The sequence below is a fragment of the Pipistrellus kuhlii genome, unplaced genomic scaffold, assembly GCF_014108245.1.
Source record: "Pipistrellus kuhlii isolate mPipKuh1 unplaced genomic scaffold, mPipKuh1.p scaffold_m20_p_1, whole genome shotgun sequence".
Taxonomy (NCBI): Eukaryota; Metazoa; Chordata; class Mammalia; order Chiroptera; family Vespertilionidae; genus Pipistrellus; species Pipistrellus kuhlii.
Window position 1 is genome coordinate 10,607,118 of NW_023425404.1, and position 23,879 is coordinate 10,630,996.

The 23,879-nt window shown below is 50.0% G+C and overlaps 1 protein-coding gene and 1 long non-coding RNA gene across 2 annotated transcripts in view; one reads left to right on the plus strand and one right to left on the minus strand.

Moving 5' to 3' along the window:
- The window catches only part of ESRRB (estrogen related receptor beta), a 163,089-nt gene extending 153,735 nt beyond the window's left edge, over nucleotides 1-9,354 (minus strand). The window contains exons 1-2 of the mRNA XM_045578420.1: nucleotides 9,075-9,354; nucleotides 8,704-8,848 (exon numbers count right to left, since the gene is read on the minus strand). Of these exons, the coding sequence (XP_045434376.1) occupies nucleotides 8,704-8,705 (2 nt within the window). The 5' untranslated portion in view covers nucleotides 8,706-8,848; nucleotides 9,075-9,354. The remainder of the gene's footprint in view (nucleotides 1-8,703; nucleotides 8,849-9,074) is intronic.
- Nucleotides 9,355-12,861: 3,507 nt separating this feature from the next.
- Nucleotides 12,862-16,542, plus strand: LOC123651568. The gene is made up of 3 exons (XR_006740361.1): nucleotides 12,862-13,746; nucleotides 14,599-14,691; nucleotides 16,162-16,542. It is a non-coding gene; the product is annotated as an uncharacterized LOC123651568 (long non-coding RNA).
- The last annotated feature ends 7,337 nt before the right edge of the window (nucleotides 16,543-23,879 follow it).

Consider the following 23,879-nt stretch of genomic DNA (forward strand, 5'->3'; position numbering starts at 1 on the left):
GAAGAGAAAAATGCCACTGCCATATTTCTGTTGCCCATGAATAAATCCTGAACTTGTAGGGACTGGTAGTCACCTCCTGATCTTTCCCCCTTGGGGCTAACAATGGTGGTTGGGTCCCTCTGGCTTCCAAAAGAGCAACAGCAGATGAGCATCTGAAGGCAGAATTAAGTCATTACATGAGGGTATTCTCAATTGAGTGCCCTGGAGTGAACAGTAATCACACTTTCCTTCAAGATCACTCTCAGCCCAAGCCAGGGAGAGAGGAGAGCCATGGGTGGCTGGCCACAGTACCCTTACCATGCACTTGTGGCCATAGATACACAGGCTGGTCACAAGTCCTGGGTTTGGAATTTGCCCCTAAGAGCTGAAGTTGCTGCTACAAGTTCCTTGAAATATACAAACCACCCATTTCCCCCGAGGCATTAGAAATTGTCCTTACCTCTTCCCATTCTTCTTTCCTTGCTAAGTACTCCCTGAGATGCACCATCAAGTATGTGGAGAACAAGCAATCCCTGCTTCGTTAGCTCAGTAACACTCCACCAAGAGGAGGAATTGGCCCTTGCAGAAAACGCACTCCAGTGACCCCACAACTTAGGGACACACAAGACAACCCATTTAAACCACTCCCATCCTTCCCACCTGGACTGGGACTTCAGCAGCCAGGCTGTGAAGAGATTTCCATGAAAGGGGAAAGGCTCGGCCAGATCACTCCAAACCCAGGCAGGCACAGGGGGGTGCTCACTTGGTTTGGGGATATGGAAGTGCAGGGAGTTATGGAGAGCCGGGGTATATATTTAAATCACCTCTAGAGCAGCACCTTCTGCCACATTTGTAAGCTGTCCAGGGAGACTGCGGGAGGAATGCAGGGACTTTGAAAGTCTCCTCTCTCCTGGCCTTTTTGGCATGGAGTCCTAGAAAATGCTTACAACAGCCATCACCATCATCAACAGCAATGGCGTCTAGAGTTCATTGTCTAGCAGGCACTGTTCGAGGGCCTGGACATGGGTCTCATTGAACCTGCACTGCAACTCCGGAGGAAGGTGCTCAGCACACCCATTAGGCAGATGAGGGTTAAAGGATAACAGTGGGAAACTTGCCCACGGTCACAGCTAACACAAGGTGGACATGGACAGGTCCAGGATCATGGCGGTGAAGCCCACTTCGTCACCACCCAAACTACTTCATGGAAATCACAGTAAAGGAATGCGTGCGCTCTGATTCTTCTTTTAGCCCCATGCCAATCGCATGACTTACTCAGAGCAGGTTCAGTCTCCTCTGTGAGTGGAAAAAATTAAGGTGCGGAGAGACTAAGGACTTGCTGCGGTCACCCTGTTGGGAAACTGTCTCCTGAAATCCCACCCATGCTCCTTTCTTTAGAGCAGGGATAGGGAACGTCTGGTCTGTGGGCCCCATAAGACCGGAGAAATCATTTGGCCTGGCCCTGCAAGGCATGAGGGGTGAGTTAATTAACTGTCTGGCCAAATAGAGCAGGTTAATGTTTAAGTTGATAATTTTGTATGGCCCGAGAATGATGTTACAGATATCCAAATGGGCCTTGGCAGGAAAAAAGGTTCCCCACCCCTGCTTTAGAGGCTGCCAAAGGGCTCTGAGCATGCCCAGAGGGATAGCACCCTGGCCTGGGGCTTCTCCAGCTGTGCAGAAGCCCGATGTGACTTCTGGGGTGGTGAATTGTGGGGAGGAGAATATTAGGACCACAGAGATATGAAGCTGTGGTCTCTAGGAATCAAAAACAAAACAAAAAGGCAGTTTATAGATTTGGTTTTGAACAAGAAGTTCTGACGGGTTCTCTGCTCACCGCCCAGGTGTACCTACAAACAGGAGAGGTGAGGAGAGAGAACAAACCGAGAAGAAAGTGATGGGTAATAGGGACTGATGGATGATGGTGAAGTCGTGAAGCCCAAAGCCTCGGCTGCTGACCTGTGGTTACTGGCTATGTTAGGATTACAACGTACCAGGCCCACATTGAACAAGTTCTGAAATGTAAACTTTCTGAGCTGGAGGGTCCAAGAGATTGCTCCCCAGCCCTCAGGTTATGATTAAGGGAACTGAGGCCCCAGTAGTGTGTGTGCCTCAATTGCCACTGATCTGGGGTGGCTGGGTCCATGCGCCTGGTCCCTGCCCCTCTGTCCCCGGAGCCACAGATAAAAGCAGCCCTCAGCATCGGGCCTCCCTTCAGGGGACTTCGTCTTTCAACTCTTTACTTCACAATAATTCTAGATTCACAGGGAGCCGCAAAGAAAACCGATAGGGAGGCCCTCGCACCTCCATCCAGACTCTCCCAGCTGACTGGTCCACACATAGTCCTCACATAACCGCAGGTGTACCAAGACTTACCTAGGAGTGAACAATCCATGACCTTTCTTTCTCAGATGTTATTCTACCCTTCTGGCTGCCATGAACCCTAAACACACACACACACACAGACACACACACACACACACACACACACACACACGGGGCCCAATCAGCAATAATTTCACTCCTGAATATTGCTAGAAAGATCACTAAGCCAAGCTAATCAATGGCCTGAGCCAGCCACCGACCCCAAGAGATGCCCCGACTTTTCACTGCTATCCTTTAACCCTTGGCAGCCTGAGTCCCCATCCCCTGCCTTCCAGAAGAGAGCAGAAACATTGTCTGAGAAGAAGCCAGTGTCTAGATAACATTTCTATCTCGCTGCTATTCAAAATCCTTGTCTGCGCTAATGGGAACAGACACTTCAGAAGAAAGGTCCGCCTCTTATGTGGGCCCCCGGGACCAGAGAGGGGAAAGCAATAGGAAGAGCAGAGCCCCTAGAGGGTGGGGACAGCAGAGGAGGTGGGTGCAGGGGAGAGGGTGGCAGATGAGGGAAATGGTCACAGTTTAGCCATTAAATTTGACACCTAATTAGACAAAGCTTTTTACTGAATAGAATAAAATTCCTGGGAAGGTTTGCGTACATCCAAATGAAGGACACACCTCATTTTTCCTTTTTCTGGACCGAGGAACATGGGAGCAGGAGGGGCAGAGAGGGAAGGGTTGAGTAGGGGTACCTCCAACTCTACAAGGGAGAGCAGAGTGGGGAGGGAGGAGGACACAAGCACCCGCTTAGCAGGGGGCGCTGTGATTCCCTTCCCACCCTGCCGCAGCCAGGAGGTGAGTGGCTTACAGGTGGGGGAAGGACAGCCGGGTTCAGGCCTCACAGCCCAGCATCCCCACACAGAAACTCAGGGGGTGAGGGACTGGGACCAGAGGATGCATCTCAGACACTCTCTAGCGGCTCGCTTGGCCCTTGGATTCATTTGTCAAGCGGCCATGTTGAGAGAGAGGAGGACGGAGCTGCCAGCTGCTGGTTCACAGCCGGGGCTGGTCTGGCTGCCCTGGGGCAGAGCCCACACTGCCCTCTGAGAACGGGGCGGCTGGGAGTGTGGAGGGAGTCGGAGACCCAGGAGCGAACATGTTCATGGCTGCCAGCCAGAGCCGACCAAGTCAGGCCTCCTTCCCTGACTTAGGGCTGCTAACCAAACCCTCCGCTTTCCCAAAGGGGCCGAAAAGCCCCAAGTTCTCTACACCTTCGGGAGGGGGTTCCCCATATGCCTTGGTCTCTGGCTTCTGGATGGCATCGCCGTGGGAGGCAGAAGCTGGAAGTCTGGCTAGCACAGGACTCTGCTGGTCAACATTTCGGAAAAACAGCCTGTTGTGGGCAGAAGGCTTGCGTCCTCCCAAAGTCCCTATGCCGAAGCCGTAATCCCCACGTGGTGTTTGGGGGCGAAGTCTTTGGGAAGCAAGTAGGCTCAGATGAGGTCATGAAGGAGGACCCCATGATGGGATCAGTGTCCTCCTAAGAAGAGGAGGAGCCCAGCGCTGAGCTCCCTCCATGCGAGGACACGGCCAGAAGGAAGCCACTGGCACACACAGAAGGGCCTTGCCAGGACCCGCCACGCCAGCCCGCTGGTCCTGGGCCTGCCTCGGACCTGGGAGAGGATAAGGCTGTTGATGGTCACCTAGTCTAATGGCGTTTCATCATAGCAGCCTGAGCTCAGTCACAGCCCCTCAGTGGGAAGCATAGGGACCTACTGTCAGTGGTGTGACAGGGTGACTGCTCTGTGCCGAGCAAATGAGGGTGCTAGCACACTAGGCAAAGGGCTAACACATCACATGCACTTCCTTTTCCCAACAACCCACAAGGAAGGTTCTAGAATTATACCCCGGGTAGCAGATGAAAAAAACAAGACCTTTCAAGGGCCATGACCTCCAGGCTCACAGCTGAGAGGAAGCAGTGCTGGACTCTGAGTCCCGGTGTGTGATTCAGGGCATGATCTTCACTACCCCTGAGGGGCCCTGGTTAGAGCAGGAGGGCAGGAATGGTCAGCCGTCATCTGGGCTTGCAACGGGGAAGGAGATGTTGTCCGTGCTCAGGTTCAGCGGCTGGGGCAGTGAGGGAGGCCCACCGAAGACCCACATGGTGGGGGAGACCAGCCAGGGGCTCCGAGTTGCTGGTCACGAGAGAAAGGATTCCCAGGAAAGTTCCCATTGACGTGAGTGCTGCCTTGACACGAGAAAGGGCAAATGCAAGAGGTCACACAGGCACTCACAGGCCATGGAGGCACCGAGAGAAGATCCATGCCCAGGTCCTCAGGAAACAAAAAGCCAGGGTCTAGGAGAGAGACAGCCAGCTGTCGGAGGCCTCCCTGACCTCCTGGAGCAGGAAAAAGGCCCCAGGGACAGGGCCCAAAACTGCTCTCTTAGTGGGTGGCGGAACAAGGACACGTATCCTCGGAGCATTCAGAGTCTTCCCGCATGGGGACTCCTGCCCGTCCTTTACAAGCCGGAGAAGCCAACAGCACCCCAGGAGGCCCAGGGCAGTCCGGACAGCCATGTGGCTGGACTCTGCTCCATCCTCTACTGGACCACAGAGAACCGGGGGAGAGCAGCCAGAGCTCATCAGAGAACTTAGACTCCCGCCCTCCGTTTGCCGTGACTTTGCTTGACCTTGGCCAAGTCGCTCCTCGCCCTCTCTGGCAGGAGAACGGGGGTTCTCGACCTGCTTTCTCCTGGGCACAGTGAGCCAGATGGGCTTTGAAGTCTTCGTGGGCACAGAGCCCCGAGCAGAGGCAGCGGGAGACCCAGACCGAGCATGGAGCCAAGGGAGAGGCGGGCGTGTGGACATGTGAGTTTGCTATCATGGGGGGAAGAAGACCGTCCTCGGCATTTCACTGGCAGGATGGAGTGGGGACCATCCTCTCCCCCTACACCAGGCAGCAGGGGGACGCTCCAGCTGCTGGTAAATTGAGCCATACTCCTGCCTCCCCGTTCTCACCTCCAGACGGAGGAGGAGAATTGGTCTGGGGAGTTGCAGGCACACGGCCCCTCCAGGCCCATGGTGAACCGAGGACCCCAGTCTGCTGCCGGGGACTTTTCTCCGAGCACATCAGCAGCTGCCGCCGGCTGCAGAGCGTCTGCCACAGTTTCCATTTTCGCTTTGTGAACCGAGTCCCCTCCCGCCCCACCTTCCACTTTGCCCAAGTTGCACAGCAGCCTGAAAATGCTGATGGCTTAACTGGTTTAATTTTTTCCCCAGCAGCCCTGAGGGGTTTTAACTCTTTCCACCGGCAGAAACCCTGCTTTTGGAGTTGAATGTTTAAACTCTCACTGGGAGACTCATAAATATTCGGAGTCACTCTCTCCCTCTCTGTTTGATTAGGAAATGAGCCTTTAACTCAATGTAATCCCCAAGCCATTAACAAAAAAAGCCCTCAACAGCTTCACTATTAGAATTTCGCTCCTAACCCGCTGAGGATTGAATTAGATTAACATAACTACCCACAATCTGAGTTTATTTTCTGTGCCAGATAGAAATGTGTTTTTCAGAGAGAAGGGGGAGAAAAGGGGGGGTGGGAAGGAGAGAGCGCCGGAGGATAATGAAATGTAAAAATAGAGATAAGAAGAAGATGGACAGATACACTGCAGAAAGAAGGTGATGGGGAGAAAGGGCGGTGCAGGGTCTTGGGTTGGAAAATACTGCCAGCTGCCATTTTTTTTTTATTGGTGTGGTATTTGCAAAATTGTCTGAACAAGGGGAGCGCTTTGCAGTATTTGCAAGTCCTTCCTCCTGGAGATTGATGGTCCTCTGCACCTGAGCCTGCTGTATTCCAAACACCTGTTCATCGGCCCCTCTGTCCCCAGATTGGGAGGGGGCTGGGGCTGGGCATCCATGTGCTCAGGGGGAGGGAAGAGGGACTCATCAATGACAGCGCGTGCACACAGGCAACCATGCATGACATCCGGAGACACACACAGCAAGGACGGAATGGGTTAGCTCGCACAGAAGTCACAGACAGCCCTATGACCAATTGCATTTAAAAAGTCAGTTTGGAAAAAAAGATGAGTTTGCTGGGAGCTCAATCCACATAGAATTAATCGTTATTGAAGCAGAAAGTAAGTAATCAGAGGCTGTCTTATGCAAATATCTTGAGGTTTTCCCCCATCGCATCTCTATCACGGATCCCGAAAGGGGAAAACCCATATCCTGAAATGAGGAGGAGAGCCAGGCCCTCCATCACACTGCCAAACAAGCCCCAGTCCACCTGAACGCACCCCCAGGTCGCCAAGCAAAGGAGCAGCTCTCGCCTAAATATTCCAACCAATAGTCTTCCCTCTGGACCGCTAATTGCTGGTGAGAACTTGGAACTTGCTCAGAAATGCAGGCGTCTCTCCCGCTGCATCTCAGCCTGGGCCTGCAGGCTCCGGTGTACAGGTAGAGGGGGCGAGGGAAGGGTCTGCTCTCGTGTTGAAAGGTTAGAAAGTGCCCCTCTTCCTCTAAAAGGCCGTTGAGATCCGAGAGTCCTAGGGTAGTTCCACTCCACAAATAGCTGACTGCTGTGATTTCTGAACGCAATGTCTCAATCACTCGAAGCACTTGAGCTTTAATTAACAATAACCCACCAAATCCCACTCCAGCATTATTGTGGGAGCCTTAGCAGGATGTGTTTAGCAAAACAGAGTCCCTGGCAGAGAAGAGCAGGAGTGCTGCATGTATAATATGCTCAACTCCTGCGTACGTTTCCCCTTCATTTCTTGGGTTTTACTCTCCAGCCTAGGTTTTCAATAGTGACATTCCCCACCCCTCTCTATTGGCCAACAAACTCCTTATTCTGAGTTTCTCCACCAATGAACGCGGACTCACTACCTGGACGTGCCAAGTTGACCTTAATTCCTTACTCCTTCCAGAAACCCGTTCCCCCCTCCCGTAGAACAGATGAATGGATTGAAGAGAACAAGAGGCCAAAGTATTGTAAAATGCCAGCGAACATCAAGAACCAAGAGAAGAAAGGTTAACGTTCTGAAAGATCAACACTGAGGTCAAGCTGCCTCTAAACAGACCCGGGTGTCCACAGTTACTTCCCTTTCATCAAGTGAGACGTGCTGATAAAACTGTCTTATCCTTAATCAAAGGCAACCCGGACATACCTGCTTTGTTTACTGCTTTTAAATCATTGGAAAGATTTCTCTGTGAGGGCACTGTTTTCCCAACAGTCCTTGGCAATGCAGTGTTACTTCGGGTGAGCACTTTGCCAGTACATAGAAACCCGGGCGTTATTGAACTTGTAAAAAGAAAGAGGCACGTTTTGAAAGTTGTACAGAAGATACATTAGACATCAGATTTTTTTTTCTCCTAAAAACGTAGGGTTATTATTCCTTTGTAAGTAATAGGTAGCAGCCAACCTCCCCACATGCAGGATTTTTACTTAATTCTGTGCATTCTCCAGAAACCCAAGTCCCCAGGGGCCCACAGGAAGCCTGCGATGTGGGAGCCGTGTGGGTCACCGGACGATGTCTGGGGACGGCCATCCATGGGAGCCACCAGAGTGCTCACAGAGCCTGCGCCCTGACTGCCTGACACAAGCAGGGCTTTGACGAGAGCAGTGCTATTAAGTTTCTTCCTTGGGAAGGAGGATGCGAGCCTCAGCAACACTCCACACCTGGCTGCATCCTCTCTGAGAGAGACTCTTCCTCCCCCAGCCCCCACTCAAGTTCCCCTCTCAGGGTGAAGAAAATACACCAAATGAGCGAGCCAATGGAAGCCCGGGAGGCAAGACAAATCAGCAGTCAGCTCTCCTCCGGACTCCTCAAAGCAAAGCCGCTCCGTGGAGCAAAAAACAAAACAGTCCTTTTCCTGGGAGGCACCGTGGCAAAGCTGGCCACGGGGGCTGTCGAGACCCCCGGACCCTGGAAGCCCCCAGGTGGAGCCCAGACCTGCCTGCCGGGAGCCCTCCATCACCACCTGTCCTGTGTCACCTTCCCAGCTCGCCCGCCGCCTGAGCTGCCAGCAAATAAAAGTTTTCACGCCGGGAGACATACCCACCCGCTGAGCCACATGTAAACTTTCCCTTGCCCTTTTGATTTACTCCCTCCTTCTCAGCCAAAACAAACACCCCTAACAGGGAACCTACTGATTTCCAAACGAGTGTGAGAAGCCAGCCCACCAGCCGCTCCGGGTCCCTCTGACCTTCCCATGGCAGCCTGGGACCGGCAGCGCGTTCCCCACGGCCTCCCAGGGATGCTTCACCGGCCGAAACACGGGAGGAAGGAGCAGGCAGGGGGAGATATTCTTATCCATTTCCCAAAGACAGAGGGGTGTGGGGGGGAAGGAGGGGGGAGGGGGGCAGGCTCAGGGCACGCAGGGAGAAGTTGGGTACTTACATGCTTGGGCCGGGAGGACGGGGTGGGTGGAATGTCTGCCCCTTAGGTGCTTCCAGTTGCTGATGACTCGCTGCTCAGCTCCTCCAGCACAGCTGACAGTCCCCTGTCTGTGTCTCTTTGTGACTAAGGACACAGTACTCCCAACCTATAAATAGATCCCCACTCCGTGATTGATATAACAGGCAGCTGACAAAAAAAAAAAAAAAAAAAAAAAAAAATTCCCACAACCATAACCAGGTCTTAAACAAAACAGCCAAACGCTCCAGACTTTCAGCTCGGCCGAGCCCCACGCAGACCACACACTGGAAAGGGGGAAGAAAATACAGAGTACGTGGGGGGAGGGCCTGGGGGAGAGCATGGAAGCCAGTGACCGCCCCGGCGGTGGAGCAGTCGCGTGGGGTCACCGGAGAGCCCATGACGGACGGTGGGCAGAGAGAGCCGGGGAGGAGCCGGGCGGAGGTCCTGACCCCGCGGAGGAGAGGCCCCCGGATCCGGAGCCCGTGGCTCTGCAGGCCTGGAGTCAAAGTCCTGACTTGGGCGCATTCGTCAGCACAAGGGCTTTCCACGAAAGTTTCCGTCCCTCCTGCCAGGTCAGCAGGAAGGGGGAGCAAACAGCGCCTCCCCAGCTCAGGGGCCGAACAGGCTTCTCCGAGGACCTGCTGGAGGGCTCGAGGGTGGGGGGCGGGGTGTCGTCAGGAGTCACCTATGCTGGGGAGGCAGGCCCAGTGGTTCCAGCCGCACCAGGTGGTGGGTTTTTTTGGTTTTTTTAAAGGACAGGGAATGACATTGATGTCAGAAGAATTGCCCAAGATTGAAAGGCTTTGGGAGTGCTGGTGTCTCTACTTTTCCCAAGAGCTTTTCTATGTGACTGAATTGCCTGGAAACGTCTCTTCTTGGGGGAAGGAGCCCCAGTCTTTGGGATCCTGGGAATTCTCTAAGAAACACTGCCTGCCCCCACTTCTGCAAAGGTGGGACACCGTCCCAAGGGCTGGCCAGCCCAACCCTGAAAGCTGAGCCTCAGGCGAAGCTTCCAGAAGATGTCTGGGCTGTCCCCCAACAAGCTAGGTGAGTTCCTAACCGCCCCGCGCCGCCCCGCCTGCCACCCAAGGCCGACCTGCGTGGATCACACCAGGGCCACCTGCTGTGGTGACCTGGTTTCTAGCGCCCACGGATTTAGGTGGAATTTCAGGTGACGCTCCCCCTTCTAGAGGGGCTGTGGGACCAGCCCCTGGCTGGTGTGGGAAGGTACTGGTATTTGACCACCCATAAAATGTTCTGCTCTCCAGTGTTTAAGAAATAAGAGTTGAATTTCTTCTTCACATTAGATCTAACTCTTTACTTCCCAGGCTCACAGAAGAAGGAGCGATATGGCATCCAAGCTGCCAAAGTCAAAGCCGTTTAGTATGTAGAACTGAGAGCATCCCCTGCCGTTGGAATACAATCTCTGAGAGAGAAAGCCCACGTGTGTCTTACTCACCATCACAGCCCCAGTGCTACCAGGTTACCTGACCCACGGTCGGTCTCTCCTGAGACTGGACGGACTGATTGAGCAACGTGTTCCCCCGGCCTCCCAGGGAAGCCAGGCCGGTGCCCCCTGTCAGGCCTGAGCACACGCAGGTTTTGGCTGCTAGGAAGGTGGACAACCCTGCCCAGAGGGCTCTAGGCTTCCCGTGCTGGTGGCTGCCGCTGTAACCCCTTGGGCACACGCTCACTGTTCACTGCCAGGCTCCTTTTCAGGGCACAACTTCTCTTCCGAGGCAAGCCGAAGACTTCCCTTCATGATCTGCTTTCTTTTAAAATTCTCCAGCTGGCCGAAACCGATTTGGCTCAGTGGATAGAGCATCAAGAAAGGTCCCAGGTTCAATTCCAGTCAAGGGCATGTACCTTGGTTGCTGGCACATCCCCAGTAGGGGGTGTGCAGGAGGCAGCTGGTCGATGTTTCTCTCTCATCAATGTGTCTAACTCTCTACCCCTCTCCTTTCCTTTCTGTATAAAATCAATAATATATATATATATATATATATATATATATATATATATATTTAAATAATAAAATAAAATTCTCCAGCTGTGCACTCTGGGGTCCTCCCTGGCCCTCCCTGGTCCTCCCTGATTTCGCCAGAAGCCGTTCCTGAGCCCTCTCTGTGGCTGCAACCTCTCTCAGAGCGTCCCAGCTGCTACCAGGTCAGCGCCTTATCTAGTAAGAGGGCTGGGTAAATGGGTCCACAGGCATCCTCCTTGAAAGCCTTAAGGACCATGACAGGCTTTTTACCTCCAGGCCGATCTCTCAGTCCCTCACAGCCTCAGTCTCAGCTCTCCCAGGAGGCTCTGGAGAGCTTCCCCTTCTCACCATAAGCCTCTCCGGGCGCCAAGAGCCCCGCCCCGTAGGGCCCCCAGGGCAGAGGCACACACTGAGGTTAAACCACGGACTCTGGATTAAGACATCGGGTTGGGCTCCTGCCTCTTCCCTTAGGATTGGGGAATGGGTGGAAGCCCTTAGCCTCTCTGTGCTTCAGTTTCCCTCTTGGCAACATGGGGATTCTAAGTGTCTGCCTCCTGAGATGGGCATGATGACAAATGACGCAAGGCCAGGAGAAGCTTAGAAGAGCACCTGGTAGCATGACCAGCCCCCGGCATGCAGCCTGTGGCATTCCGGAGGCGGTCCCTGCCTCATGGAGCCTCATTACTTGGACTTTCACTGATTCCTCCCCAGAATGGGTCCAGAGGGATCCTCTTTGAGGGAGTCCCGGCAGGGCAAGCACCTGATGGTGGAAGTGCTCTGGCCTGCAGAGCCTAGCCAGAGGTCAGAGGTCAGGGAGAGAACACTGTGTGGGGACTTTTGGGGTTTTGGTGTGTGAGCCCAGGGGCAGAGGAGGGAAGGATGGGGAGCCCAGGGGACCCTGAATCTCTCCTCCAACCTCCCAAAGGGTTTTTTAAAAAGTACCAAAAGTATTGCTGCAACCCCAGTTATTTAACCTTTTATTCCTGAGGTTATGAACTCTACCTCCTCTTTTGAGTTTTCTGTACTAACTGTTGTTGTTTTTTTTAGCATGCAATATATAGTATTTCTTATTATTATAAAACTAGAGGCCCGATGCACAAAATCCCTGCCAGAGTAGGCCTTCCTTCCCCCGCTGCCGGCACCGGCTTCCCTCTGGCCCCTGGGACCTGGGCTTCCCTCACAGCCCGGCTTTATCCAGCTGGTTGTCTGGAATGACGTCTGGTCTAATTAGCACATTATTCTTTTATTATAGATACACATACTACCAAGTTCCCCATTTTAACCATTTTACAGTGTACAATTCAGTGACATTTCATACACTCACAACCATCCCCACCATTTAGTTCCAGAACATTTTCACCCCCCCCAAAGGAGAAGCTGTACCTCTAAGCACCCACTTCCTACTTCTCCTCCTCCCCAGCTGGCCTCCCCGCCCTCCTCCCCCCCTCCCCTTGGCGATCACTGATCTGCTTTCTGTCTCTGAGGGTATGCCTGGCCTGCACATTTCATGGAAATGGAATCCATCTGTGGCCTGGCCTCCTCCTAACCTTTAATCCTGTGTGTCTGTCCTAGAGAAACAAGGGCCCTGACCATTGTGCGGCCTCTGTTTTCTGAGGTTCACCTGCCCCCGGTTTGTCAGGCCCACCTCTAGCCTTGCCCCCGTATCTTGGGGTAAGCCGCTGGCCTAAAGATCCAAAGGCTATTTGTGGATTCACATCCTTGCAGCCAACCCAAGGGAAGGGTTACTCTTCCCCTGTATTAGTTCCCATGCTCCCAAGAAGCGGGGCTTACAACGGAAATGTGTTGCCTCCCAGCTCTGGAAGCAAGGCGTCCAGATCAAGGTGTGGGCAGAGTTGGTTCCTTCCCAGGGTATGGGGCGGAGCAGCTCTGAGCCTTGCTCGCTCCTCGCTCCTTGGGGCTGATGACTTGCTGGGGAATTTGCTGTCCCTTGGCCTGTGGAAGCACAGCCCCGACCCCTGCCTCCTGCTCACCTGGCGGTCCCGTCCTCCTGTGTGCATGTCGGACTCTGTGTCCAACATTTCCTCTGGACACAGGCATACTGGATTCAGACCCGTCCTGATGACCTCCTCTTATGTTGATCATTTGCAAAGACCCTGTTTCTGAATAAGGTCGCATTCACAGGTACTGAGGGTTAGGACTTCAACATCATAGCATTTCTTTTCTACGGAGGAAGCAATGGAAACTTCAGGAGGTTTTGCACTCGGTGTGATAGAGAGCTGAGTACAAGTGCGTGTCGCCAGGAGAGAGACAGGGACAGAGGAAGGTGAGGCCCGGCCGTGGGGACGCGGGCTCCCCTCCTGGCACCGTGCCACTGGACTCCATTTGGCTTGCTCCAGCGTCATTAGTCCCCGCACATCAAGGTGACTTTACGCTGTTTACAAGGGCCACTGAAGGTACAGTCCTCCCTGCCCCCGCTCGCTTATCAACTCATTTAACTTTCAGAGCTCCCTAACAGCCTGCCGCCGGAAGGGGCGGGCAGGGGGCCCGCCATCCGCCCGAGGACGGCCTGCCTTCATTTTATCTGCAAAGAAAAATCTATCTGCTCGGGAATAGACCTAAATACAACACATCGGTGCAGCAAGGCCATTAATCATCTCCCACCGGGACGCGGGACGCCGGGGAGCAGCCATCGTGGGCACCGGCTCTGCACAGGAGGGCCAGGTGGAGGGAGCCAGGGACACTGCCCGCTCGTCCGTCTGGAGGGCATTCTCCGGCGATGGGGGTAGCACAGCCCCAGGCTGGTGACATCTTGCACGGGAGGAGTGGGGGGAGGGGCAGTCTGACCCCATCCCAGGTGGTCAGGCCTGAACGGAGGTGCTCCACTGAAGCAAATACCCCCACTCCCTCCACCACCACCAGGTGCGAAACACCTCCTGACCAGGAACACAGTTTGCCAGGGACCAGCCAGGCCCAGCAATTTGACACAGGCCTACAATCCCCTGGAGGCATCCCATACTCTTCTTAGAGGAAGGACAACTGAGGCAGAGCCAAGTCATCAAAGCCCCGCCCCCAGACCCCAGGTGAGATTTTTGGCCATTCCTTTCTCCCCCCCCCCCAAGAGATGGACCCTACCTGTGCCCAAGCTGGGTGCATTCCTAGCTCTACTGCCTTTCCATTCTCTCATACAGAATTTCCATTTATTCTTCGCCATCCAGCTGAAGTGTGATGTCCTCCCTGTCCATGTCCTGCCCGCCGAGTCCCTGGCTGCAGGCCTCCTCACCCACCAGCAATCCATCTTTTGTGTATTGTTTTGTCCCCTACACCCCCCTTTGCCTTGCGTTGTGTGCTGTCTTCTCAGGTGCATTTGCCTCATGCTACCAACAAAGCAGGAAGGATGGCAGTAAGTCACCAGGTACTGAGCACCTACTGTGAGCCAGGGTCTGTGTAAAACACCTGATCTGTGTTGCCTTATTTCATCCTTACAACAGCTCCAATGGACAGGGATGACTCCCCCCGCCCCCCACCATCCAGGAAACTCAGTCAGAGGGAAATGACTTATCCAAGGTCGCACAGCAGGTAATTGGGGGACTCAGGATTGGACTCACCTCTGCCTCACTTCACAGCCTGTGCTCCCAGGCACCGTTAACTCTCTCTGCTGTGGCCCCCTCCCTGCATGGCTCTCTAGGTTCCATGCGGTAACATCCAAGCCCTTTGCCTGACTCTAAGACGTATTAAATAATTCCGCTCTAGCCTATAGCTCTGATCACGTCCCGCCATGCCCTGTGTCACGTGGAACTTTTCCCTCTGCAGCATTGCATTCCCTTTCACGCCTCTGCCTGGAGCATACCATCCGGCCTTCCTAGCCCAGCTCCAATGTCACCTTCTGGGGACGTCTTCCCGGGCACCAGCCACACCTTCCTGTATTTCTACAGGACTATGTGCCTCAGTGTGTCAGTGGAAATGTTCACACACTGGTCTCCCTCCCGGGCCTGCAGCTTCTAGAGGGTGAGGACTTGTTTTTTCATGTGTGTATCATCCTCCATCCCACTACCAGCCAATGCCTAGCCCAGATCCCAGCATTTACTAGGGGACCAATAAATGTTTGTTGAGTAAACAAACAAGGTCAGTATAGGATGAGTGAGAAATGAATTTCCACAGGGCTGCTGGCTCATATGCCTTAACTCATCTGACCTTCACAGCAACCCTATGACCTTCACAGCAACCGTTCTCATCCCCATTTTACAGATGAGGAAACTGAGGCAGAGGGAGGTCCTATACTAGTCCGACCTTGAAAGAGGCAGAGCTGGGATGTGAACCAAGTCAGTCCTACTCCAGACAGTCATTCCCCCCGACACACTGCAAACGGACAAAGACAAGAAAGTGTAACCTCTTGGATCATAGGTCTTCTTAGGTCAACATTCAACCACTAAGCCATGCTGGCCAGGCATCTCTGCTAGCCTTTTCATGAGAGTTCTGCCATCTGTCCTGTTGGCCAACTCCAGGATCCAAATTACCCAAATTTTTCTAATTAGGCTTCCCTCCCAGCGGACACCCATGGGCTGGAGTGAGGGAGGGATGAGTCCCTTTCACCTCCATGAGGACTACATGTAGCTTTCTTGTCTTTTCTTTTTTTATTGATTTCAGAGAGAGAGGGAGAGGGAGAGAGAGTTAGAAGCATTAATGATGAGAGAATCATTGATTGGCTGCCTCATGCACAGCCCCAACTAGAGATTGAGCCCACAATCAGGGCATGTGCCCTTGACCAGAATTGAACCTGGGACCCTTGAGTCTACAGTCCTGAGGCTCTACCCACTGAGCCAAACCAGCTAGGACTACATGAAGCTTTTTTTTTTTTTTTTTAATATATTTTATTGATTTTGTACAGAGAGGAAGGGAGAGAGATAGAGAGCCAGAAACATCGATGAGAGAGAGTCATCGATCAGTTGCCTCTTGCACACCCCCCACTGGGAATATGCCCGCAACCAAGGTACATGCCCTTGACCAGAATCGAACCCGGGTCCCCTCAGTCCCCAAGCCGACGCTCTATCCATTGTGCCAAACCGGTCTAGGCTACATGAAGCTTTCTTAATAAATAACTGGGAACTCCACAATCTTTCCCTGTAGATTGCTTGGTATTTGCCTTTAGTAGGTTCAGAAGTAATTAAATTACTGCATAACTAGCCTGCAAATCTCAGGGAAAAGACTTGAACTAAAGTCACGTCTTACTAATTCATACAAATGAGGGGAGGGTTGGAGAAAAACCAAAAGAACAGTGGCTTTCCTTTGAAAAGAAACACATTTTTTACACTTCAAGTACTTACAGTAAATCACACTGAACATTAATAGCAGCCAAATGGAGTTCTTGCTGAGTTTGTGTGAATGAATAAATAAAATGAAGTTTAATTAGCTTATTGCTTGTATACAACTATCTCCTATTAATACTCTTTTGAGAGCTTGTTGTTTGAAGGTTAAACGTTTATTCATTCATCCAACAGGCATCCTGGAGAATCATTGTTGAGAATCTACAATGTGCTGCTATGTGGTCTGTGCTGGTAGCTGAAGACAGTGAGATGAGCCTTGGAAGAGTCTATACATCCAAGCAAATAAACTGTGATACAACAGGCCAAGATTTATTAGAATCATATAAGCAATGTACTGAGCGACAGCAATCCATGGAACAACTGGATCTCCCTAAGAGGAGGCAAAAGAAGGCTTCACTGGCAAGGCAATCCTTGAGCGGGGTTTTGAAGGATGAGTAAGAGTCTGCCAGGGAAGAAAAGGCGAAAGGCAAGGGTGGACCAGAGGCCCAGCCATGATGCTCCAAAGCATCATTAGTAGGAGCGATGGCTCCTGTGTCACCAATTGTGAATTGTTGGAATAGACGTTTTCAAATAGATGGTCAAATGCAGGAAACTATATTTTAATTATAGGAACACTCTTAATACAGAAAAGTACAAAAGGTAATAAATGCCCAAGTCCTGGCCACTAAAATGAACAAAGGTTGACTTTATGTCATTAGCTACAGGGCTATTTTCTTTTTAAGAAACAAGATTTTACCTTCAGACATTGATACTGCTCAACGGGTGTCCTATCACCTCCTCTGAGGCCCCCTCTCCCCCATCACCACCCTCTCCAGGCAGACCCCTCCCCTTTCCTCTGTCAGGGGCCTCTGCTACTTCCTAATAGCATCTCCCACAATTTGAGGTCAGCTCGTGCATTTGTGGATTCGGCTCCCATGTAAGGTCATCTCCATAAAACAGATACCTGGAATGTCTTATTGACCAGGGGACCCTCTGTGCCAGGCATATGTTAGATGCTCAACAAATATCTGTAGAAGACTGGAAAGGAAGGAAGACGAAAAGAGGGAGGAAGTGAGGGAAGAGGGAGAGAGGGAGAGAGGGAGAGTTTATAGGTGGATATGAACTCTTTTAGAGACAGAAATAGTCTTCTGATAAAGGGACCTTCTCAGGAGAAGGGACAGCAATTCAGTTTAATTCCACAAGTACCCTTAGGGCCCTCCACTGGACACGGCTCTGTGTGAGGCACAGGTCAGGCCTGCCCCCAAGGATCTACCCTCCAAGAATCCCTGGTGCTCCCAGGGCGGGGATGGTTTGGGGCATGTCTGGCGGATTTGAGGAGGTTAGCCAGGGACAAGGGTGTCCAAGCCTTGAGCAGAGGTGGCTGGGCTCTGGCAGAGGGACTAGAGCGGCACACAGTAACCAAGGAGATGGAGCAAGGTGAAAGTGTTACAGGCAAATAAAAGGAATCGACATTCAGGAAAGGTGACAAGTTACACATTAAGCCGTGGAATGGGAGAGGGCCGAACCTCCCCCAGAGCGTATCCCCAAAGACTGACTTTATGTTCACACTGAGAGTCTCTCCCTCTCAAGACATTATTAGTGTTTCCCTTCCCGGTGCTTCCAGGCATGAGGCTTTGGGTGGAAGTGGACTTGGTAGCGAGTGACTTAGGAAAAGGGGCCAACCCCTCCGCCCTGCCCTTCCCGGCCCGGCCCAAGGGAAAGGCAGTCAGTACCAGGGAAGGTGGCCCCTTCAGAAATGGGGGAAGCAGTTCCTTCTCCTGGTCCCCTGGCCTCTGGTTCAGGTCTTTCCCAGGAACTGCAGTAGTCATACAGAAGCTCTGCCAACATGATGAACAAGCCTGGACTAACCGATACATGTTGGAGAGTTCATCCAACAACTTCAGAATACTTTTAAATGTACGCGAGTAGCCCTGGCTGGTGTGGCTCCATTGGTTGAGCACCCTCCCATGCACCTAGAGGTCACTGGTTCCATTCCCAGGAAGGGCGCATGCCCAGGTTGCAAGTTTGATCCCCAGTAGGGGCTGTGCAGGAGATGGCCAACAGATGTTTCTCTTTCATTGATATCTCTCTCTCTCTCTCTCTCTCTCTCTCTCTCTCTCTCTCTCTCTCTCTCTCTCCTCTCTCTCGAAAATTAAAAAAAAAAAAAAAAAGATAGGCCAAAACCGGTTTGGCTCAGTGGATAGAGCGTCGGTCTGCAGACTGAAGTTCCCGGGTTCGATTCCGGTCAAGGGCATGTACCTTGGTTGCGGGCACATCCCCAGTGGGTACTGTACAGGAGAACTAATCAATGTTTCTCTCTCATCGATGTTTCTAACTCTCTATCCCTCTCTCTTCCTCTCTGTGAAAAATCAATAAAATATATATTTTTAAAAAGAAAAAAGATAAAAATGTGCATGAGTAATGTCTAACAAAATTGACCTTAAGCCAAGCTATAAAGGCAACTCTCAGCATAGTCTAAAAAACTAAGATAAATCAGAATATTTTTTCTGATCACAGAGTAATTAAGGATGATATCATTAACGCAAGGATAACCAGATAATCCCCAAATATTTAGGAACCTATGTAAAAAAAGTCTAAAACACCACTAAGTAAAAAAAAGAAATTGCAATGAAAATTAGAAAATATAACTAACTGAATTATAATAAAAATGTGGTATATAAAAATTATGAGGTAAAATCAAAACCATGTTTAGAAGAAATTTTATACCTTTAATTGATTATTTACACAGTTAATTCATTATTATAAAACAAGAAAAGCTAGAAGCCAATGATCTAAGCATTCATCTCAAAAAATTTTAAAAATCACCCGACCGACATGGCTCAGTGGTTGAATGTCAACCTATGAACCAGGAGGTCATCATGGTGAGATTCCCGGTCAGGGCACATGCCCAGGTTGCAGGTTCAATCCCTAGATGGTGGGGTGCAGGAAAAAGCTGATCCATGATTCTCTCTCATCATGGATGTTTCTCTCTCTCCCTCTCCCTTCCTCTCTGAAATAAATAACTCTTTCGTTTTTTATATTTTTTAAAGTTAAAAATCAACAGAGAATTAAGTCCTTAGAAAGATGCAGAGGCAGGAAATAATAGAGATTAGAGCAGAGATTATTTAAATTGAAAAGAAACATATAAGAGAAAAATCAACAAAGCCAAAAATTGGTTCTTGGAAAAAATTAATAAACTATTAAACCCTTAGCAAGATTCACACAGGCACACAAAAGGAATAAGAAGGGGAACATTATTACAGATACTACAAACTTTAAAAAGATAAGAGAACATTATGACAACTTTGTACTGATATAGTAGAAATTTAAATAAAATGGAAAAATTCCCTTAAAAATAAAACAAAACTGATAAGAAAAAAATAGAAAATCCAAAGTTCTCCTTATATATTAAAGAATTTTAAATCTGTAGTTTTCAGGCCCAAGTGGCTTCATAGTTAAAGATTTACCAGAAAATATCCAAATGGCCAATAAGTATTTACAAAGGTGCTCAGTATCAGTTATTATCAGGACATCCAAGTTAATCACAATCGGATACTTCTGCACACCTACCAGAATGGCTGCAATTATAACTGATCAAGCTATATACATATGGTTTGTGTATATTTTGTATGTAGATTTCAAAAAAGAAACTTCAAAAATAGCTACACATTATTCTTTTTTATTTTTTAAATATATATTTTATTGATTTTTTTTTTTTACAGAGAGATCCTTAATTTAATCACAGCCGCAAAGTGTCTGTTACATGTATCATCTTTATAAGTTCCAGGGTTAGGACATGGACATCTTGGGGAAGCCATCATTCAATCTACCACAATGTCTTTCAATGAGCAAAAGTTGATGTCTGTATTTGTCAGGGATCTCCAGAGAAACAGAACCAATAGGAAGTAGATAGATAGAAAGATGATGGATAGATAGATAGATAGATAGATAGATCATTGAATAGTTAGATCTTCATATATGTAGGATATTTCTAGATACAAAGAGATTTATTATAAGGAATTGGCTCACATGATTATAAAAGGCTGACTCGTCTCAGACATGCAGGGCGAGTTGGCAAGCCAGAGATCTAGAAGAGCCAACGGCATCGTTCCTTTCTGAAAGTTGGCCAGTTGGAGATCCAAGAAGAGCTGATGTTTCAGTTCAAGTCCAAGAGCAAGAAAAATCTAGTGTCCCAATTCAAAGGCAATTGAGCAGGAGGAACCCTCTCTTACTCAGGGAGTGTCAGCCTCTTTGTTCTAGTCGGGCCTTCAACTGCTTGGGTGAAACCCACCCACATTAGGGAGGGCAATCTGCTTTTCTCAGTTTTCTGATGTAAATGTTAATCTCATCCAAAAAATCCTCATAGAAATACGCAGAATAATATTTGATCAACTATCTGGGCATCCAAATGTTTAGGTCTACGTATAAAATCTCTATACTATTCCATTCATCAATATGCCTGTTCTTATGCCAGTATTTTAATGCTGTAGTTTTATACCTGGTAGTATAAATTTTTCACCTTGTTCTTTTTCAAAATTGTTTTTGTTTATTATGAGGCCTTTGCATTTTCACGTACATTTTAGAATATGTCTGTCAATTTCTATTTTTAAAAAGAAATTCTTATCATCTGCAACAGCATGGATGGAACTGGAGAGCATTATGCTAAGCGAAATGAGCCAGTCAGAGAAAGATAAATATCACATGATCTCACTTATTTATGGAATATAATGAACAACATAAACTGATGAACAAAAGCAGATCCAGAGACAGAGAAGCACTGATCAGACCATAAAACCTCAGAGGGAAGGTAGGGGAGGGTGGGAGTAAGGGGGAGAGATCAACCAAAGGACTTGTATGCATGCATATAAGCCTAACCAGTGGACACAGACATCAGGGGGGTGAGGGTATGAGTTGGGGGGAGGGGGAGCGCGGCGGTTAGGGGGCAATGAGACGATAAGAACACATATGTAATACCTTAATCAATAAAGAAAATAATTTTTTAAAAAGCCTTCTGGCATTTTGATTGAAATTGCATTAAGTCCATCAATCAATTTGAGGAAAGTTGGCATTTTTGAGTTCTTTTTAAAAGTAATATTCCACTGTTAATAATCTGGGGATCCTCATTGTTGATGATATTTACAACAAATGATAATAAAATTAAAAATATAGTTATTGAACTCAGCCTGTATAGACACTTTCTATATATTACCTTACTTAATAATCCCATAATCAAAATGCACTAGGTATTACTACTCACATTTTTAAGATATATATTATAGATGAGGGCTCTGAGGTTCTGAGAGGTAAAGTTTCTTGCCTGAAGTTACCATATTAATATACCTTACCCAGAGTTAGGATTTGAACCTATGGCTTTCTGACTTCCAAATCCATCCATTTTCTTCATAAACATTCTGGCTGTTTTACATTATATTCCTCACTCCCTATCTCCTCCTGTTCTGACTTCAGATGCCCCCCACATTGACTCTCCTCATTAACATTCATTAAGTACCTACTATGTGTGCCTAGTGTTGGGCTCAGTGACTTCTGCACATCGTCAGAGAGATTGACATTCATGCACTGGCATGGATACATGTGCCTTTCCCACAGAATGCCCCATTCCTGGGTTGAGGTTCAGCCCACCATCAACCGCACCATGAGGGCAGGGGCAGTCCAGGGGGTGCTCCCAGGCTCGGCTCCTCTGCCTGGTTGCCCTTTGTAGGTGGGGTATCATATTTTCACCTCTGGGTAAATGATTTGATCCTTTCCTCTGACTCTCAATAAATAAGCAAACTCACGCAAACCAGTCAAAACACATTGCAGAGCCCCGTCCGTAACTGTGGGAAGCCAGCATTGCTATTTTTAGGTAACCCACTTGCTCTGCTGCCTCACCCCTCTGTGGATAGATTCCGTGTGCTCACACAGGACTAGTTCTGAGGAAGCAGGTTTTCCAGACACTCTTTCATTCCCAGCCACTCTGATGTAGTCCCCACCCTCCCCTGGCGTGTGTAGGCCCAGGCGCTTAGGCCTGGGTCTGGCTCTCAAAAGCCAGAGATCAGTAGCAGTAGCATCTGAATCCCCGTCTCCATCTGCAGCAGTAGCAATGCCTTCTGTGCAAAGTCTCCACTCATTTAATGTTACAAAGGAACTGGGCTAGCTGCAGGGTAAAATGGCATCTTGGGGACACTGTCATCTTCCTGTCGTGCTTAGCAGGAAATACTTAGACACCCCAGCTCTACAGAGGGGTGCCTGGTGCCGCAGGCAAAATTAGGGAAGCATTGAGAGGCAGGCTGGATGTGAGCCACACAGTCCTTCCTTCAGCCAACATTCACGGCATGCTCATTCCCAGGTGCCTGGTACAAGACTATGTGCAGGGGGGACACTTAGTGAATAAGACATAGTCCTTGGCCTCCAGGAACTCACAAGCTTATGCAAGGGTTACAAATAGCTACTTCACAGCAACAGCGGGAATGCACAAAGGAGAGCTTTGAGGAAAGAGAGGGAGCAGCAGCAGTGAAAAGCAGGGCTCACCAGGCAGGAGGCTGGCCTAGAGAGCAGAGGGCCCCGTGGTCTAACCCTGCTCACAAGGGAATGGTGAGAGATGGAGGATGGGCCAGCCCAGGAGAAGCGAAGGCCTACGGCCACTGCCCAGAGCTGCTTCACAGCCCAGTGGACAGCGAGGGCAGAGCGTGAGGAGGTAGGCAGACTCCACGTGGGCACATCTTCACGGCTCAGGGGTCTCCAATGGAATGCATCATCAAACCCTCCTCTAGGGGGGTCTCAAAATAAGGAACTACATGAGGCCCTCCAAGTCTCAAACTTTGGGGAAAATGGCGGGCCCCTCCTGCAGTATAATAAAGATCCCTGCATGGGACATGCTGGAGAATATGCTTTGAGAACTTTAGGGCAGAATTAGGCAACTTAGGCAAAGGAACACAAAAGAAGAGAATAGATATTGCCACATGTGCACCATCCATTGAGTAGTGGCTAGCGTAGGCAGGGTGGAATCAGGCCAACCTTGGGTTCAAAACCCAGCTTCACCAATTCTTACTTGCTGTGTGACTGTGGTTAAGTTATAAAGCATCTCTGAGCCCTCACTTCCTTATCTAAAGAAGGGGACTAACATACCTTTCCCACAGATGTGGGAATCAACGAGGCACATGTAGGGCTTGGACTTACCAGTGACTGGCTGTCCTGCGCATGTTTTCAGGGCATTTGTGGAAAGCTGTGAAATATAAGCACCTGGGCAGGTCTCGGCCCCGGGGTGTCTGCTAATCAGCACGTTGCTTCTCTCCTGCCATCTCTTCTTTGCGCTTTGGACCGGGTTCTCCTTCCTAATCCCAGCCAGTAATTTTCTAAAACGAGCCGAGAGGATCCTGGACTGTATCTCTGTCTCCGTCTCAGCTCCTCTCCCCCGCCTCCCCCCCTTTATTTTGGCCCAGGAACATGTCCCCAGCATGTCAACAGCAGTGGGAAGTAACCTAATTAGTAGTTATTTGATAGACTGCCCACCCTCACGTCCCACTGGCAATCCAGCAGCCTTTTTCTGCAGACAGAAAAATATTTCCTTGCTAATTAATCTGAGCACAGGGATTTGAGTTTGGACCAAGGCAGGGAAATCCATCTCCATGAGTTTCGTTCAATTGCATCTGTTTCTCCCGCAATCATTTCCTTCCCTCCGACTCCCTCCTGCTCTCGCCCACCCCTCTCGCATCTCATCTACCTTTATTAAGGCTGGTTACCCTGATGACTTACCCGCAAGCCCCAGTGGCCCGACTCATAAAGAGGCTGCCCTCTGAGGACTTGTTTAGGGTTCATTTTCCTCCAGCACCAGGTGCTTCCCAAGGATGGAAGAGTTCACGTCCCTTGGGGTGGGGTGGAGAATACACCAATGGCCCTGTCTGCTCTGCTCCCAG